This window comes from Aptenodytes patagonicus, chromosome 8, assembly GCF_965638725.1.
Source record: "Aptenodytes patagonicus chromosome 8, bAptPat1.pri.cur, whole genome shotgun sequence".
Taxonomy (NCBI): domain Eukaryota; kingdom Metazoa; phylum Chordata; class Aves; order Sphenisciformes; family Spheniscidae; genus Aptenodytes; species Aptenodytes patagonicus.
The window spans coordinates 22,033,475-22,052,284 of record NC_134956.1 but is presented as its reverse complement, the minus strand read 5'-3'; the positions used below and the strand labels follow the sequence as shown (position 1 = coordinate 22,052,284).

General features: G+C 39.0%; 1 protein-coding gene across 3 annotated transcripts in view; it reads right to left on the bottom strand.

Annotated features, from left to right (window-relative positions):
- The window catches only part of CNTN6 (contactin 6), a 158,117-nt gene that overhangs the window by 117,424 nt on the left and 21,883 nt on the right, over positions 1–18,810 (bottom strand). For all 3 annotated transcript variants that reach the window (XM_076346681.1, XM_076346682.1, XM_076346683.1), the window contains exon 2: positions 9,309–9,443. In XM_076346681.1, the coding sequence (XP_076202796.1) occupies positions 9,309–9,363 (55 nt within the window). In that variant the 5' untranslated portion in view covers positions 9,364–9,443. The remainder of the gene's footprint in view (positions 1–9,308; positions 9,444–18,810) is intronic.

Sequence of the window (18,810 nt, the reverse complement as noted above, 5' to 3'; positions counted from 1 at the left end):
AGAAGCCACAGAGAGCCTTATCTCTGTCTGGATGTTAATTGTGGTACATTAACAGAGCAATTACTAACATAAATCCTGGAATGGTAGGTGTGAGATTTTTCCTCAGTTTGTGAAACTGTGTAATTCCATGAGAATTAAACATTGCTTTTAATTTTGATTTTTTTTGTTTTTTGTTTTTTGTTTAGAGTCTAACACTGAAGTTTAATGAAAGAATATAGAAAAGGGGAGTTCTGGAGGATGAAAAACAAATACAAGGTAAATAAAAAGAATCTATTTGCATTATTATTTGATGGTTCAGGACTATAATCTAGTCTCATGGAAAATGTGTACTTGGCCTGTGATTTTGACTGTATTTGGAGCTGATAGAACCAAAACTAGGAAAACTATAGGATCCGAATGTGATAAGACCAATGAGAGGACTGTTTTACAGATGGTACAGATGTAATAGCTTCAGTCGAACAATGGTTCATCTCTATCTCAGATATTTTCATTCATCCAGCCCCTACACATGGCTCCACTAGACTAATCCATCCATATTTTTCTCAAATTACAGACCAGCATGTGTCTCAGAGTTGGCTTCCCATGCACACACCAGCAAGCAATTTTAGTGGTAATCACAAGAGTTTCTTTTCCAGATAGTAATGAAAAAATGCCTCACATCCCTAAGAGGTTTATTTTTGTAATGTAGGCACGATAACCACAGCCTAAATAATACTGTGTGGTTTGAAATGACTCTGTGAGCTCAAACTCTGTGACAACCACATTTTCTGTCCCAGGCAAGTGCCAACAATAATAATAATAAAAAAAAAAAGATTTTGTCTAGAAATTTTTTTTTGCTGCCAAGAGATCGGAGGAGAAAACGAAACAGGTTTTTGAAAACCCCAGTTACAGTGATTGTGGTAGCAAGCTTCCCCCAGGAATGTCAAGTAGGTATGAATGCAGTGAATTCCAAGAAGTTTTCAATGTTAATTTCTGCTCAACAAGAAACACACACACATAAACAGCGATCAATAGTCACTAAATGAAAAAGAAGTAGCAAATCGATAACTAGAGACGTTTTATTTTCAAGCTTCTGCAAACAATGGAAGGGATGATCAGTCTGTGATTACGTGGAAGTAGCAGGTATTGTTTCAGCTCTTAAAAGTTAGTTGGCAAGGTCTTCACCCGTGTGAGTGTGTGCAGATCTGCTGGATGGGAATATTAAACAGCATGGAAATTTGATCTGGGTTTCCATTTCTAAGTAAAGCAGATTTAATCATTTTTTGCATTTCCAAGGTCTGTTTTCTGAAAACAGATTAAATCTTTCTCATTCTTACTATCCACTTACATCACTTTTCTGCTAGTGGAAAGTTACAGACTACAGCTGGGTTTCTCTCCGTTTCATGTAGGACATGTCCATCATTCTCACCATAACAAAATCTAAGGTTTCACATGTCAGTGCTTTAATTGAGGCATCGGTTGTGAAGATAAAAATAGAATGGATCTGACTATTAAACTCCAAGGGAATCCATGTTGGTAACTGTTTGATTACTGTAACAGTATGTCGGATCAAGATGCAGCAGCCTCAACTCTGAAATGGGGGATCTCAAAATCCAGCCCAGTGGTTTTAGTTTAACATTCATAAACAAAGCATGCTGCTTTAATAGTGAACTCTGCAAAACAATGTCTTAAAAGTTAGCTTAAAGGGTAGCTTGTTAGTGAGAGATCAAACATAGGCTGTGAGCTTCTTTCTGAAGGTCTCTAGGTGTGAACAAACCCAATGAGTGGCACTAGGGTCAGGGAAAAGTCCTCTGCAATGTGGGAGGCTACAGCAGATGTACAGTTTCAGCTTGTTCAGTGCTCATATGTAACTGATCTGGAGTATTGGAAGCAGGCTCCCCACCAAAGATTTCTATTAAATGGAAGAATTATATTCAATTACATTTTACTTAAAAACAGCGTACTTCAGTAAACTATTTCAGTGATATATTACTGTGCCATCTTAAGTTTAATTTTTTTTATACTTAAATTTTTTATTGCTGGCAATAGAAAACGCTTAAAATATTTTAAGTGCTTAATCACCTGTTAATTCCAACTTCTTGGCAGTGATAATAAAGTGCAACTGAATTTTCTTTGAAGCTGTTGCAAACAAAAAATGAAAAAACAATTTGAATGACTTCTGAAGTACCAGGATGTTATTTTATGAAGTTAATAAGCCTTTCACACAGAGAAGTGAAATGACTTGATACGAAACAGAAAGAAACCATGTAAAATTCACAGTATAGAAAAAACCCTTTTTTTAAAATGTAAAGTAACTAATTGAAGAGATTAGGAAGTAGTCAGTATTTAAACCACTATAAAAATGGGTTAGGCCTTTCAGTCTATAGAATAGACTTACACACTAGAACCATCTAGAAAACATAAAACTCTAGTAATGACTTCCATGAATTCTAGCACGCTCCACTTAACTTCAGGAACGGTAAATAACATCTTTCTGACAGCTAAATCAGTGCAACCTAAAATCTGAAATTGCACCCCCAAAGAAGCATCTGAGCTCTAACCTCTTTTTCACCATATGTCTGTGCACTCAAGGGAATTCAAAAAAGTCATTCTTCTTGGAAATGAAGTATAATAAGGAAGACTCTTCTATAATGTGAGTCTAGCCCATGTTATATAATATTGTATGATTATCATTCCCTGTATCCAGCAGGTCAGTTTGTTGTGGTGTGGTATACTTGGGAAACATCGCAGTGATACACTCTGTTGCCCACTCAGAATAAGACTGCTTGGGAGGTGGGTTTATGTCTGTTTAGTGAAAAGCTGCAAAACCCCTTACATTCACTAATATAATAGGTGAGGCTTTCAGAAATGCTGAGCTTTGCCCTAATTCTTCCCTTTTCAAAGCAAGTGATAAGACTGCCATTGCAATCTGTGGAGGCAGAAAAATACCATTGCTGAGTCCTTCTCACCGTCACACCAGCTAATTGCTACTAATGTAGGTTGTCACTTCTTTATTGAAGTTATTATCATTGCTGCATTGTCATTTCTTTCTTCACGTGCTTCATTATCATAGCAGCTTAAACCACAAACTGGTGTGAATATATCCCTCTTTGAATTGAGTAGTGAAGGAAATCATGGAATCATAGAATCATTGAGGTTGGAAAAGACCTCTAGGATCATCGAGTCCAACCATTGACCCAACACCACCATGCCCACTAAACCATGTCCCTCAGCGCCTCATCTACGCATCTTTTAAATACCTCCAGGGATGGGGACTCCACCACTTCCCTGGGCAGCCTGTTCCAATGTTTCACCACTCTTTCAGTAAAGAAATTTTTTGTTACATCCAATCTAAACCTCCCCTGCCGCAACTTGAGGCCATTTCCTCTCGTCCTATCGCTTGTTACTTGGGAGAAAAGACCAACACCCACCTCGCTACAACCTCCTTTCAGGGAGTTGTAGAGAGCGATGAGGTCTCCCCTCAGCCTCCTTCTCTCCAGGCTAAACAACCCCAGTTCCCTCAGCCGCTCCTCATCAGACTTGTTCTCCAGACCCCTCACCAGCCTCGTTGCCCTTCTCTGGACACACTCCAGCACCTCGACGTCCTTCTTGGAGTGAGGGGCCCAAAACTGAACACAGTATTCGAGGTGCAGCCTCACCAGTGCATAATAGTTATCTTAAACTCCATGGTGCTTTGTAACATCCTCCTGCTCAAGCAGCCAGCAAGTGGTAGAGACAGAAATTGCTCACAGGCTTCCTGAGCGCGGGTCCTCTTTGTCACGAGAGGTTTCATCCTTTATGTTGCCTTGCACTGAGGACAGAGATTCACATTTCTCGCATACTCGCTTACTTTGTCTGGTTTTTGCCCTTGAGTTAGAAACAGTTTGTGTTCCGATAAGAGACAGGAAATGGAAGTAGTGAAATTGCTCATTCTCATTCTGTAAATTAAATACGAGGGAGCAGTTCCTTGTAATCCCTTCCAGAAATGAACAGGGGCAAGCAGCTCACTCTCTGCGACTCACCCACTCTCCAGTTTAAGGCAGTATTTGGGATAATATTTTCCAAACGCAATGTCTGCAGAACTGGGTGGTGGATTAGACAGATACCTTATTTTCCCTTCCTATCGATGATGTCTTTTTCCTCATCCTTTGCACATGTTGTCACATCTTTTTTGATAATAGTATTTTTCTTGCTAATACAAAAAGTATTAGGTCCTGGTTTTGTATCTGAACGTATGTGTGGCAGTTCCTGGAGTACTAGATTTTAGCTGAGATGTCGCTGGCCCATGTCAGACCCAGACAACTGATCCATTGCAGGTAAGGGGAAAGCAAATGAGGTACCAGAGGAAGATGCGACTGAAGGTCACACCTGAGAGACCTTCTCTCCCACCTCTCACTGCCCACATTAGCCTGTGCCGGGGCCTCCGGGTGCTGGAGAAATAGCTTGTTCCATTAGGAAAGTACGTCCCTGAGACAGCGTCTTCCTTCAGCATCGGAGGCAGCCAAAGCAGTATCCCCTAGAGCATCCCAACCGAGCATGAAGGAGAGTAAAGCTGTGGTGCAATTAGCAAAATCTTTACAAAGTCTTTCTAAGAACAGAAATCACGTAAAGCCTGTTAATATCCAATCAAAGTAACTAAATAATCCTCCCTAGCTACAGTCACAGTCCCCCTTCCTGCATCTTGCCAATAGCCAAAAAATTTGTTGTCTTTGAAATGGCAGGGGAAGGGCTGCCCGCCTTTCTGTGGCTCACCACCACCCTTTCGCCCGCCCCATCTTAAGGGGCTTTAGGCGGTCTCTTTTGCTGGCTTTGTTGTACCACAGTATGTTTGTTCTTCACTGATGTCGGGAAATGAGCTGAACCACATGGCACCCCATAAAATGGAAACAAAGGTTTTTCTTTAAATGTCACTCTTCACTCTCCTGAGAAGGTCATTGCATTACCAGTCATCGTCTCCTGCCAGATGCTTGGAAGTCATTTGCAGAAATACAGCTTTCAGGGTCACTGTTTCCCAAAGCCATGAAAACTTCCATGTTGTCCAAGGGAGACCTAATTATTATCATTGTCTGACTCATCAGCCGGTCTCCAAATGCCTCTGGTTGTTCAGAGATGCCTTAACATTTCCGGGCTGGACTAGTTCATCTCCACAGTTCGCTGTTAGAAATAGCAAAGATGTCACTTGTCTTAAAATATATGGTCTGCTGTTCCATTCCTAAAGGTGCTGTTATGCTAACAATAAATCTGCAAGAGACTGCAGGCAGAGTGTGGGATGTGATGTATTCAATATTCATCATGCTGTGACCCAAAGGAGTATCAGGACACTTTACATCATGAAATTTCTCTCTCTAATTTAGCAGTTTCAAAATGATGGGCCAAAATACAGCTCGGGAGGTTGTAGTTGCATCGTCAATTGAATTTAAGCCAATAAGCCAAAGGACTGTGTAAAAACACAGTTACTGCCTCATTTCCAAAATGAAGGTTCAGACTGGCTGTTTTAGCTTTTAGTATTTATATTGTCTATAGCTAATTTCAAGTGCCTGATAGCTTTTACTGACATTTCTTTTTCCTCATCTTTAACCCTGGAAAACCCATTTGCTTCCTTGATGGGGTAAGACCATCAGCAGAGCAAAGAACAGTTGCAAAGGCAATCTCTATATAGAAGGCTGCAGGTATTTATTTGAAGGGCAGAAGCCAGTGGGAGGGATGCAGAAAATGTGGATAAACTGTCCAGGAGGAAGACAGAAACTGCAGAAATAATGAGAAGGTAACTCTCCTCCTCTTCCTGAACAGTGAAGAGCCTCGGAGAATTGAAAGAAAGAAGCAGGGAAGCTCAGATATTTGCAGTGAAACTGGTGACAAAGTGGGACTCTAAGTAAGCTGCTGTGTAGGGAGCTACCAACAGACCTGTTTGTTCCCCCAGTATCATATACTTGGGTCAGCTATTGGAAAAATCAAGCTGTGCCTGTTTCTCTTCTCACTTAAAATCTGCAACCTGTATTTATCCCGTATTCCTAAACTAGGCAATAGAAAAGGGTGGGAGAATGGCTTTTGCAACGCATTTATGATCAAATCGTTATTTGCGTTACAGCATTGGACAAAATCCATAAATCCTTATTGACAGAGGAGAGAATGAGGGACCGGAGAGACAGATAGATGAGGCGCCTGTTGTTGCATGGGCAACCTGCTGCAGACCCAGCCCTGGCACCCATTGCCAAATAGCAGTCGAATGTGCATCTGATGAATGCTTAAGACAGCTTCCTCTCTCAATATGATATTGCTGGCAACCAGCCTTGCACAATAGCTCCAGAGGAAGCAGCATGAGCTAGGGGCAGCCATAGGAGGAAAACCTGAAACAGTTTTGATGTGAAGAAAGGATTTGTTTATTCCTTGAGCACTCTGGACACTTCACTATTCATATCAGCTTCTCAAAATTCTGTCTAGATCTTTAATCCAGAAAGTGAGTGCTCTTTCTTAACGTATTAATATCAAGCAATGTTTAAATTTCAACAATAGCGTAAGGAGATGGTTGTCATGCATCCTTATAACAAGTACACGGAATTTAAAGTAACGATCTCTGAGTTTATCTTCATCACCCTTCTTGCCTCTGGTGCTCTGCTTAGATCAGATTATCTCATTTAAATAGCAATGGGTTATGAAAAAAAGGCTAATCTGTTCCCTCACTGTGTCACTGTGCATGCATACATTACTTTATTTTATTTTATCCCCTAAGGCACTTGCAAGAAAACCCCAAAGACCCTTGTTGAGTCTCATAAAAAAGCTCTGTTGGAAAATAAGCGTTGGAGGGAGTATTACTCTTTCCACGATCTTTCCATATAGAGAGAATATAGAGGTTAGTTTGATTTGGGGGTGGGTGGGTAATAATATCTAGCTCTGCTGTACAGCACATTTAATCCTTAGATTTAAAATTCATTTATACGTCAATACCATTTTCATTCTACATGTCTGGTAAAACTGAGGTAGAAACAAGGAAGAAATGACTGACCAATGTCATCTAACAACCTGAATTACCTTTCAAGCCCCAGCCCACAAGACTGCTCTGCACAGCATCGTGACTAGTTCCTCATTTTCCTACTCAGTTTTATTACTCCTAAATTGATGCGAACCATCCATATAATAAATCAAAGAAGTTTTGCCCATAACCGCATGTTTGACTATTACCATCAGGCATGTTTCAGAATGCCATGTAGTGAAAATCAGCATAGCTCCACTGAAATCAATGGAGTTAATTTATACCCAGGTATAAATTAACTTATGTCAGTGAAGTCAGTGGGAGCTTTTGCTGTTCCTTTAATTGATGGCAGGATCAGGACAAAGGTGCCTTTGTGATCTACTCTTGGTGCCTGGGAATATGGAACATTTAAATTTTTATCTATTGTTAAGTCTTCAAAAAACTGAACATGTTAATGTAAAAGTGAGTTCCTAGTATCTTTTAACTCAGTTGGCCCAGCATACTGGTCTCATTAAAAGATGATCCTCTAGCAAGAAAGATGAAGACAACAAAAAGTTGGAAAAATGAAAGCTTTATGGAAAGAAGTGAAGGAAAAGTTTATATTTGGAAATACGAAACATGGGTGTAAAAATATCTTGTCCATCACCAAGCTGTACTGCTCCTCAAGTGATTTATATTCCAGGATCACCATCTATTTCACAACTGCTAAAAGCAATCAAGAAATTGTAGGGGAATCCTGTACTCTAAAAGATTGGTACAAGTCCTTTACTTAGACTAGTAGAGGAAATGATCTGTGAGAAGTATCCAAGAGGGCTGATAGATGTTGCGGCAGTGCAGTGGGCAATTAAAGGGAAGACTGTGTTCCTAAACAGGTTGTTGTTGTGTTTAGTTCAGCATATCTGGGCCTAAACGAGTGCCTGCTTGCTTGAAATCTCTACAAACATTTTAATATGAAGTCCTTAACGTGTTGGATGTTTGTTACTGAAACAGGCACTTAGTATTGATTTAACAGAAAGTCTGATCCTGAGATTTACATTTTTAGCTCATACCTATTAGATAAAATATTGTCTAGCTTAATTTACATCGTATTTTAAAATACTACTGAAGTCTGCACTTTGCTTCTGTTTCTTCATTTCAGACAGCTGCTGACTCACGCACTACATAATTAATTTAAGTATCGTTTGAGGTTACTTTAATACAATTTCCTCGTAAGTACATGAGTAACATAGCAGCTATTTAGAGTTCAATACATTAATTGCAGACAAAAGTCAGTTGTCATGGTTTCTATCACAGACAAGTGTGAAGGGTCAGTTCATTCCCAAATTCATTATAACCTCGAAGAGTTCAGTTACCATTTTGTGTCTGCTTTTAGATGAGTCTGTAATGAGTCACATGAGTTAATCCCATTTATATGGTTTTATGAAGCAGGATTGTCAAGTTATATGCTTTGCACTAGAAGAAAGGTTCAAAAAAGAAATGAACTCAGAATACCAAACCCTCACTGTGAACAATGCCCAGACAGACAGAAAAGAACATTTTACCTTACAATATGTTAGCAACCTGTTGATATTTTAATTACGCACAAGGGATATTCAAGAAGGAGAACGGGGGAAAGCAGTCCTGCTTCCTCCAACCACACTTTCTCCTCTGAATACAACCTGAGGACTGACAGGATGCCCAGGATGCCCAGCACATGGTTCAGTGACAGGGTGGGTTGCGTGAGGGTCTATCACCATGCCAACTGGAGGCAAAGAAGGAACATTTGCATTTGCTTTGGGCATTAAGCAAGATTTTCTTTCATTTTTGGTATTTATGTTTGATAGTCCTTATGATTCTTCCCAATTTGGGACTTCATAAATGAATGTTTTTATTTGTCTTTAAGTTAAATATGATTTAAAGACACTTTACTAGTATGGAGGCAATCAAAGGGTATGATATTAAGTGTGGAAACTAAACCATCCATGTAACGCTCCCATACACTTTACTAAGCTATTCTGGTTTTCAGTCCAGCTCCGTTTGCTGGCTTAGGAGTTGGTTACGCTGTGGCTAAGAAATGTCTTTCATGTGCATGTTGTTAGCCAAGTAACAATTGTACTTTTTTCTCAATATTACACTTTAGAATATTTTTTAAAGCTATTACCTGGCGTACAGCTTTCTTATGATCTTGAAACATGTTTTCCTGGTTCAAAGGCAGCACCTTGTGTTGCTTAAAATTAAAGCATGTCCTAATGAAAAGCTCCTTAGTCACTTGTTCATGCGAATAAGTACTGTTAGTTTTGGTAATTGCTTCTCTTTCTAGAAGAATTATGATACTGATATAGATTTATTAATCACAAACACTAATAGTGGAACATTTTACCTGTGCTGCAGCTCATGAATGGCAGCAGAATTATTAGTTTCCATAGCAACACCATCTCCACTTTCCAAGGTCAAAAATTCCTCCCATCCAATCAGTGGAAAGTAAAGTGTGTCTTCCTGTGACTACCTTGATATTCTGTAAAAACAGGAAGAGATATTGGGTAATTAAAGTAGAGATTCAAAATAAATACCCCAATTTTTAATGTGTAAAATCATGTTCTACGGCACCATTGAAGACTCAGACACTGAAGATGCAATAAATAGTCTAGACAGGATCATCCCAGTGTAAAAATAATTCCCAAATAACACAGAGTTGGAAATGAGATCAATGAAAAGCATACGTAATGTTTAAGACCCATCCATCCACTCCGCGTGGCACAGAGATCACTTGCACGGGCGTGAGTTTCTCCATGTGAGAAAGCAAAATCTGTCTGTGTCCGTTCGCCAAACATTGCTGGGTTAGGAGGAGAGGTGTTTGCAAAAATGTGCTCTTCTTGACTCCTAAATGATCGTCACACTTTATGATGTTTCTTGCCCTATAGTGGTCTGGCTTCTGACCCCAGAAAGGATCCTTTGGTGAATGCATGGTAATGAAAGCAGTTACTGATGCAAAATGGCAGATCTCATAGGGGAGGAGAGGGCAACGCAACGTCACACATGCACTACGTAAAAAAAGACAAAAAATTTTTTTGTGTTAAGCTTTATTCTTCAGAAATGAAACATTCACCCGTAAGGATTTATATAACAATTTGCTTTAATTTCCTTTGACATTTCAGTCAACATATGATGAATTAAACCAGGAAAGAAGTATCTGTTTGGCCTTTACTCCCAAAGAGCAAACTAGTAATTTACTGTTGGGAATCAGTTCATAAAACAGCTGAAACCAGAAATCACTTAATAAAATGGGTTTACAAAATCATAAAATCATTCTAAACCTTTAAAGCGCTGAAAAATTCCCACTGAGAAATTACATTTATGATCCACATTTATGGATCCATATTCTCTTCTCACTTGTCTCATTTTTCATACCAGTGTGAAAAAATATCATACAGGGTTGCCCTGAAACTTATTACTGATAAGAGTGAGAGAGATGTTTTTTAGAAAATTAAGCAATTCAACTCTTTTGGAAGTCATCCCATTTCTATAAGGGATTTAATTTTGTTCATAGTTTTTTATAAACTTCACCTAAAAATTGCACGTGCTCTCAGGGGACACACATATAAACCTGGTGCACTATTGCTAGTTGCTATTTCAGGCGGGGAATGTTCAAACCTTGACAAGCTTCTAAGTTTTTGAAAAAAAGCATGGAAAAAGCAGAGTTTCTTTTAATCTTTTGTGAGGTCCTACTTCACACACATCTGGGGTCTACTGAAGCACTTTGCATCATTTAAAAGCATAAATGGCTTGAGCTGTTTAAAAAAAGGAACTCAAAGTTTGGATAATTCTGTTAAAGTAGAAACAGAGAAAAAGGAGCTGGATGGCACCTTTATACATCAATCCTCCCCAAGCAACAGTAACTGCACCTAAAACATCCTCAACAAATATTTGCCTATCATGCTTCAAAGACATACGGTGACATAAGTGTTGCCGTAACTTCCTCAGGAAACCTCGACAATGTTGTTGATTTATTCGAAGTTATTCCTAACATTGCCTAAAAATGCCTTTATTTGTCTACTCTCAATGGACATGGACGTTTCTTTCTATACCTTTTGTATGTTTGAAGAATATTATTATATTTTATATTAGAGGATTCCTATTTTGTTTATCCTAAGTCATTGTTTTATCCTCTCTTTTCTTTTTTCTCTCTTCTGGACTATTTCAGCATAGCTGGCATTTTTCTACAAGCACACTGCCCAGAGCTGGGCACAGTCCTCCAGCTGAGGCAGGGCGATGATGAACAGCCATTTGCCATTTACACATTCCCAAATGAGGGTGGCTATTTTTATTTTCTTTTTTATACTTATATTCAGTTCAGGTTCCACTCTAACCCCTTCTTTAAACTGACTGCCTATACTGAAGGTAGGCATTGATTATTTCTACTTAAGTGTGAAACCTTGTACTTTTCCTTATTGAATTGCATCATATTTATTTTACACCCTTTCTCATTTGTCAATATTTGTCCTGAAGCTGGTGTACACATCTCTGATCGTTAAGACAAAAAAACCCCAAACCCTTACCTTTTTTCCCTTGTCCTTCCTAAACAGAATGTATCCTTTCAGATTAAAAAGTAAGTTAGATTTTAATTATTTACTAAGATTTCATGTTAATTCCTCCTATATTAATTTTGTGACTTTGACTGCCTGCCTTCCCCTGTGTCCCAGTTTTACCTTTTTTTCTAACTATAGGTTAGCAGGAGGGATCTGTTGCCTTCAGGAAGATTCCCCAAGCAACCACGACCTGTGCGTCCAGCAACACCGCTGGGTGAAGAGGCTCAAACTGCCCATTTACTGCCCATTTACTACCCACCTGGCTGGGTGCCAGTGTTCTCTTAGTATCAGTAGATAACAACCAGTATTTGTCTACGGTTTATCCTCTTTTGGTGAAGTTATTGCAACGCATTTTGCACATCCCCACATGTTTCCTTGGCGTTTCTATTTGCATTCACCTCCTGTGCTGGGCATTTTTCTGTGGTTGTTTTTCTTGACGTGGACAGAGCATTTCCCAGTGCTGCTGCCTACTCTGGTCCCACCCAACTCCCTTTCCTCAAGATCTCTCAAACATGTCCTGTGTCTGGTCATTGCACATTCGGTGTGTGAGCTATTCTGCGCAGATCACCTGAAATCCCTTTTAAAGGTGCAAGAGTTACCAAAGGCAATTATAGCTCAAAAGAAGGACTTAAACCCTCCAATGTTACTATGTGCTTTCCAGGGGAAATATTCTGAACAACTAAAAATCACCAAAGCAAGCCAATTAACTGACCAGATCCATCCTTTTCCAAGATACTTGCCCTTTCTTGCAAGGACAGATCCTTCTGAAAAAATTTCCTGCTTTCTGTTCTCCTCTCATTGAGTTATACTTGAGTCTTTTGAAACCAAGAAGCAAGTACCTGCTGCTGCCAATATCCAGAATATATACACAAAACTCTTTGTATTCATATAAGGTATTGATCAATCCTCAGAACTGTAATTCTCCTGCTTCTAAGATCGCAAATTATGGGACATTATTGTAAATATATATACACACACACATTTACTTTAAGTAACCCAACTGTTTTACTTATTTCACTCTGACAAACACAAGGACCTAACTGGCAAGCAGGCACTTAATAATTTTTACAACGTCTTCCCAACAGCAGCTTCCATGGGATTATTTACTGTCAAACTAAATCAAGAACAAATGAAAAAACTGAAATATTTATAGCATAAGAAAAATCTGGTTCAGACTAGAAATCCCAGACTGGCATTAAATCAAGAAATGTAACAAGATAAATTGTGCCATCATACTCTTTGTTTTCTGGATGTAACGCTATCACTTATTCTAATTGTTATGCCACAGTTTGAACAGTCGGTCTAGATAGATAGATGGAAAACAAAGTATGTTAAATATGATCATGGGGGAAACATTACATTTTCCCCTAGAAATGCTGATTGCATGTCCATTTGTCAACAGTATGTAATTTATACAAATATGTTTGTTACAGAAGTAGTCAGCATCATTTTTTGTTGTTTTCCCATTAGAGAAAACAAGTCCGTAGGAAAGGACTCAATCCTCAGATATTTTTTAGCTGCCACTTTTTCTTCTTATCTGTGGGGGAAGGAAAGGTATCTGTTCCTGAGACACCCAAATGTGACGTGTGGGACATACAGGGGTATATACGAGATGAATAGATAGAAATACTGTGGTGGAAAAAAGGTGGCTGAAATGAGTCTGGGGGAAATACACGGGTCAGCCGTGGCTCTGCACGCAGCGCAGCGCCAAGCTGCTGCCTGGATGGGTTGTGCAGCATCCGCTTCTCATTGCAAATGCTCTGGGTACTATTATTGGAAAGAAAGTGCACAAAAGTACTGCCTTCATCAAATATTTCTTTCTGGATATCTGGAATATTGAAAATTTCAGTCTAAACATGGGATGTGAGTAGATGCATTAACTTAGTGGCATTGCACTTAGCACACAGAGGGAAAGGGGTTTTTGTCGTGTGTCTGAAGCTTGCAGTTGTATTGCTGTTTTCCCTTGGCAATGGAATTTAGAAGGAGATAAGTTATAGACTCATTTAGTAACTAAAATGATCTGACCTATATTTAGTGCATTAACATAAGCGCTAATATTTTGTCCATTATTTCATAGGTTGAGCTGAGGCTCAGCCTGGCGCCTAGGCTTTAGGTTTCAGGACCTGTACTTTCTTCAACTGCTTATTTTTTGAGTAACAAAACACTTACAAGATCAAGTCTGTGACAAAGGAGAAAATGCACTTCTGGTGTCATCTGAGTTTTCATGAAAATATGCAATATTTCACATTTCTGCCACAACTGTCTGTTAGTTTTGTAAAAGCAAGAAAGAGTCGGTTCAGGTAGCAAACTGACATGTTTCTGAGGTAAAAGTTGTCAGGCAGTGGGAATGATGAGATTTTGCTTTTAGCTAAATTCAAGCAAATTGACATTTTTACCCATGGCAAAATGTAGCTATGTTTGCAGAAATAGCAACTTTTTGACCCGGTGAAAGAAACGGTGCTTAAGAACAGGGATTTGGGGCCAAATTCCACAGTGGTACTGGCAGAGGAGCTTCACTCCAGGGCTGGTATATTGGTGTAACTACCTATAGAAAGAGATCTGTCAAATGCATATAGGAGGAAAGGAATAAAAATGTGAAGATAAGAGGCTATAATCCAGGGAGTGCATGCATAGCCTTCTTATTCTGCAGCCTCAGCTTTCCCTCCCACCAGCTTCCACACATCTATATTATCTTTTGAATTTGGCCTTACGTACTTTTGTATTCTTCACCTGCCAGGAAATAAGCTGAGTCTGTCCCAGCTAGACTTGCATTCTTGGCACACTATTGCTCCTGATGTCTATATTGTCTCCTGAGCACCTGATTTGAAGGCATCTAATGTGAATTTTCTCATGAATGCCAATGATATACAGCTACATTTTTCTTTTCAAACTTTTTATCCCTGAGGCACTTTCTGCACTCAAACTATTTTCCAGATATCTATAACAGACTGAACAGCAAATACTTGTAACTACCAGAGCAGAAGCAGAAGTGACCAGTTTTACAGTCTCCAGCAAGATTTACCTATGCTGTTGTAGTACTTACTGCTTATTTAAAATTATTGAACCATATTTTGAAAGAGGAAAGTACCCCGTGTTATTTAACTAAGGTTTCCGATACTGATCATTCCTATTTTTCGTTTTTCACAAAAGGACTTGGATTTTCATTTGTTTTTCACTCCTGACTTTTCCTAGGGAAACAGAAAATATTGTAGTTTATTTGCAATTCAAATTTAAACCTTCGGGGAAGGTTTAAATCTTGTGTTTTCAAAACATTTTCCTAAATCCTAACAGCTCATTGTGTTTCAGGTGACATTGGGACTCATATACAGTGTGACACTATAGATGCTTTTGTTTCTTAAACTCCCCACATTGAGGCACCTTGCTGGCATAGGAGGAGTAACGGGCTGGCCTCTACTTTGGTGTCTATGATGAGGCCTCACTCAGCTCCCCAGATGGATTCACCAGTATTGAAATAAGCAGATATAAAGGCCATAGCTGGCCTACTAAATAATAATGGCACTCTGGTGGTCCTGTCACATCTAGGGACAAGGCAAAAGGCTTGGGTTGAGCAAGCTGCCGAACAAATGGGATCCACCATCCCTGCATGAGAGGAACTTACTCATCTTCCCATGATGAAGGATCCTTCTGAGGATTCACACCTTCTTCTAACAGTCGAGTACAAGACACAACAGGATTTCCATATCTTAAAAGTACTTTTGATTTTTCACATCGTTTTATTTTCATAGACAGCAACAAGAGAGCTTAAACTAGAAAACTGAAACAGAAACACTCCTTCCCCATCAATGCACTGCAGAATGTGCCCGTGTGCTTTGTGTGCAGTTAGCGTCCCACTAGCATTGCTGTTGCAACGCCCTGGGAAGGTATTAGTGAGTGACACACTTCCACCAGAACATGATGAATATATGCACTGGTTCAATGCAAAAGCACAAACATTTGAGTGGACATTCACAACTGTAAGTAACCGTGTCTCAATAGGAAAGAGGCAATGAGAGAATTTGCTGTATCTAACCCAAACATAAAGACTGAAAGATATAAACCCCAGTGTGTTGCGTTGTTGACAAATCAGCATAAAAATGTCTTTCAACAGCAAACTGCTTAAGTAGTAATGAATATAACTGTTGTAATACAATCACAGCCCTTGTGCTTAACCAAGCCTCAGGAAAGCACAGTAAAGGTGCAGTTATCTCATACGAACCATGTCATTTGGAGCTTATTTACTAGTACTTTGATATTCTTTTTCTCAGTTTATACACAGTATGCAATGCCAGTAATCATTCTGAAAGGGTTGTCTCATGGGCAATATAAAATTTTGCTTCACATACTCACATTGCTCACGTACCAACATTGCTGGTAGTGTTTCCTTGAAACTTAGATGTAGACATATTAGCTTTTTATATATGTATGTGTCTATATGTATATATGTATGTGAGTCTGTGTATATATACATAGTACAAACAAAGGTATAATTTGATTCAATCATCTCAACTGTTGTCTTTTTTTTTTTACGTATAAAGTTATGGTGCTGTTTCTGCTCTTTGCAGAGATATGTATGATAAATAAAGACAGAAATATCTCATTGTGGTGTAGTGGGATAAAACTGGCACAGAAGTTGTTTTAGTTTGAAGAGTGGTGAAGTCTTTTCTATTCATTATAAACCCTGGCTGGCCTATTGGTCTCTTACTCTGGGATACGTGGAGTAAGGATATTAGTCTGTATGGGAAATGTTAGGGTGCCCTTGCTCAGGCGATGTACCACGCTTCAGGGTATGTCTTCACACCTGCAGCGTTTCAAGAACAGCGCTGGGCTGTGCCAAGGATTGGCTTCAGTCCAGACCCACCGACAAATCCCTTTCAGGGCAACGACAAAACTAAAATATGCTACCAATTCAGGTTGACACTGCCCAGAATGGTAAATGGCATTCCAGTAAACTGCTTATCCCATTACCCAATACGGGCCCTGAATTCATTATAAATAAAATCCCAATAATTACATTCCTCTTTATAACACCTTTTCCATGGTTTCTGTGTCCACTTATCATGCCTGTCTTTGTATATAAACATGTTGTGACTCAAGTCAATTGAAGGCAACATGTAGTTACAAAGTCAATATACTAGTTTGTAGTAATTTCTATTCGGTAATCTCTATCACATGGAGGGTTTTCTTTTGGAACATCATTTATATGTAAGACTGTCCAAATTCAGGCTAGTATAAAATTTTTGACACTTAATTAAATGAGGCACATCATTGCATGTGTCTTAAAATATTCAGTGAATTATTGTTTTTGTTAGTTATTCACCCCATTTTCCCTATGATGTAATGTAAAAAGGAATTGTATCAGTTTAAGTAGTTTAGAAACATGTCATGAACATTAGTATTCATTACTGATATTCCTGGAGGCAGCAGTGAGGATCAGCATCCATTTACAGTGAGTAAGTTCCTCATCTTTAAGATCCTGAAATGTGATATCAAGAAACACAAGGTCTCATACCCTAATACAACTGTGTTTCAGTTCCAGCTATATGTGCCTCAGTGCTGTGTTCTCTGTTCCTAGCAGAAATTATTGCTTCTGATTTCAGGAAAATGTGTTTTCTACATTAAATTTGTAGCTGGGATAAGCATAGGTGCCTTTGACAGTGGATTTCTAGCCTGCAAGTCTTTTCATAAACTAAACAGAAGTGAGGCAGAAGTAGAGTGAGGCAAAGTAGAGTAATTATTTATCTTATGTTGTTCGATAGAAAGAAAAATGTCAGCCACAAAAGCTTCCTGGGGCAAAACGGATAACCTTAAAGAAAGATTTGCAGCAGTGATAGTAGCATTTAGCAATGACTGCCATGTTTCCAGCAACTGAGGGAAGGCAAAACTAACTCAAGCTTAGAAGTTTCCGTAGGCAATATGTAGAGCGGTTTGCCAAAAGATTATGTGCTATTGACCTGCCATCTCTTTGCATTTGCAGACACGCCGATCCTGGAGGCATGCTGGAAGAATTAACCTCATACAATTTTCCATTTCACTTCCCTTTTTGTTTGCAGTTTAAGTCTTCCATTGTATAATATGCGGTATGTATGAAGACAGAAAAAGCAAAATTTACTATGTATGTTACTAGACTTGAGAACATGTTGAGTCCTTGGCCCAGCTGTGTAACCCAGTCACAGCCTGACTCCATTTGGAGTCAAGATCCAGGGATTCCCCAACCTTTCACAGAAGGTTTTCACTGAAAGGAGAACTGGGAGCTTGGACTGACATACGCACGCTCCAGCCATTGTCCCTTCTGGACATGACCTTCCTCATGATGGCAGGAACAAGATCTAATGCTACCTCTAGTTCCAACACAATGCTTAGGTCATCTAAGCCTTTTTCTCTCTTATCAGGACTGAGGTGACAGACCTCTCGCTCTTAGTTTCATCCCTTTCCTTGCCTTTGTACCAGCGCTAGGAGTATTACTTGCCATCAAAATGTTCATAGAGGAAAACTAGAAACAATCATAGTTATTAAACATTTAAATCATGTTGTATATGTCAAAGCAGTATTCTTTATCAGAACTGTCTAAAGTAGAAATTGTTGTGCAGAACCTGCTAATCAGAATACTTATTTAAAGGCATGGCAGAACGATGTTAACATCTGCTACAACATGACAGCAACTTCACCCATACACTAGATTCACATATGGGCTTGGGTTATGACTTCAATACTCCTGAGTCATTCCGGTTAGTCATCCTGGTGTAGGACTTTCCAGCTCTTTGTCAAGTAACTGACAGGACTGCCAGGGCCAAATGCAAGAGCTCTACACATTCTTCAGCTAAAATAGTGCAGCTCTCATTTAATCTCTACATATGTGGAAATGGACATTCAAACATCTGGATGACATCTGTCCTGTAAGTTTTGATGAGATGAAAACTTCAGCCTAGTCTTCAGAGATTTCTGTGAACTGCAGAGGAGAACATTTTCCATGTGAATTAGAGTTTAGAAGTTTTCATCATACAGATAATTTCCAACAACTAGAAGATTCTCTACTAATCACTCAATACAGTCTACAGTATTTAGTGAGCAAACATTGAGATAGAAAAGTCTGATAAAAAGGCTTGAAAGGTTTGGCTGAAGTCTAAGTGTGGATCAATTTTCAATTCAATACATTATGAAATACATTTTCTGAAGAGATCTGAAAGTGTTAAATTTACCAAACCTGACAATACAACCTGTAAACTAATTATCACATTTCTTTTAACATCTTCACAAACACTAAAGCTAAATGTCTAGATGGTACGCAAATACTGAGAC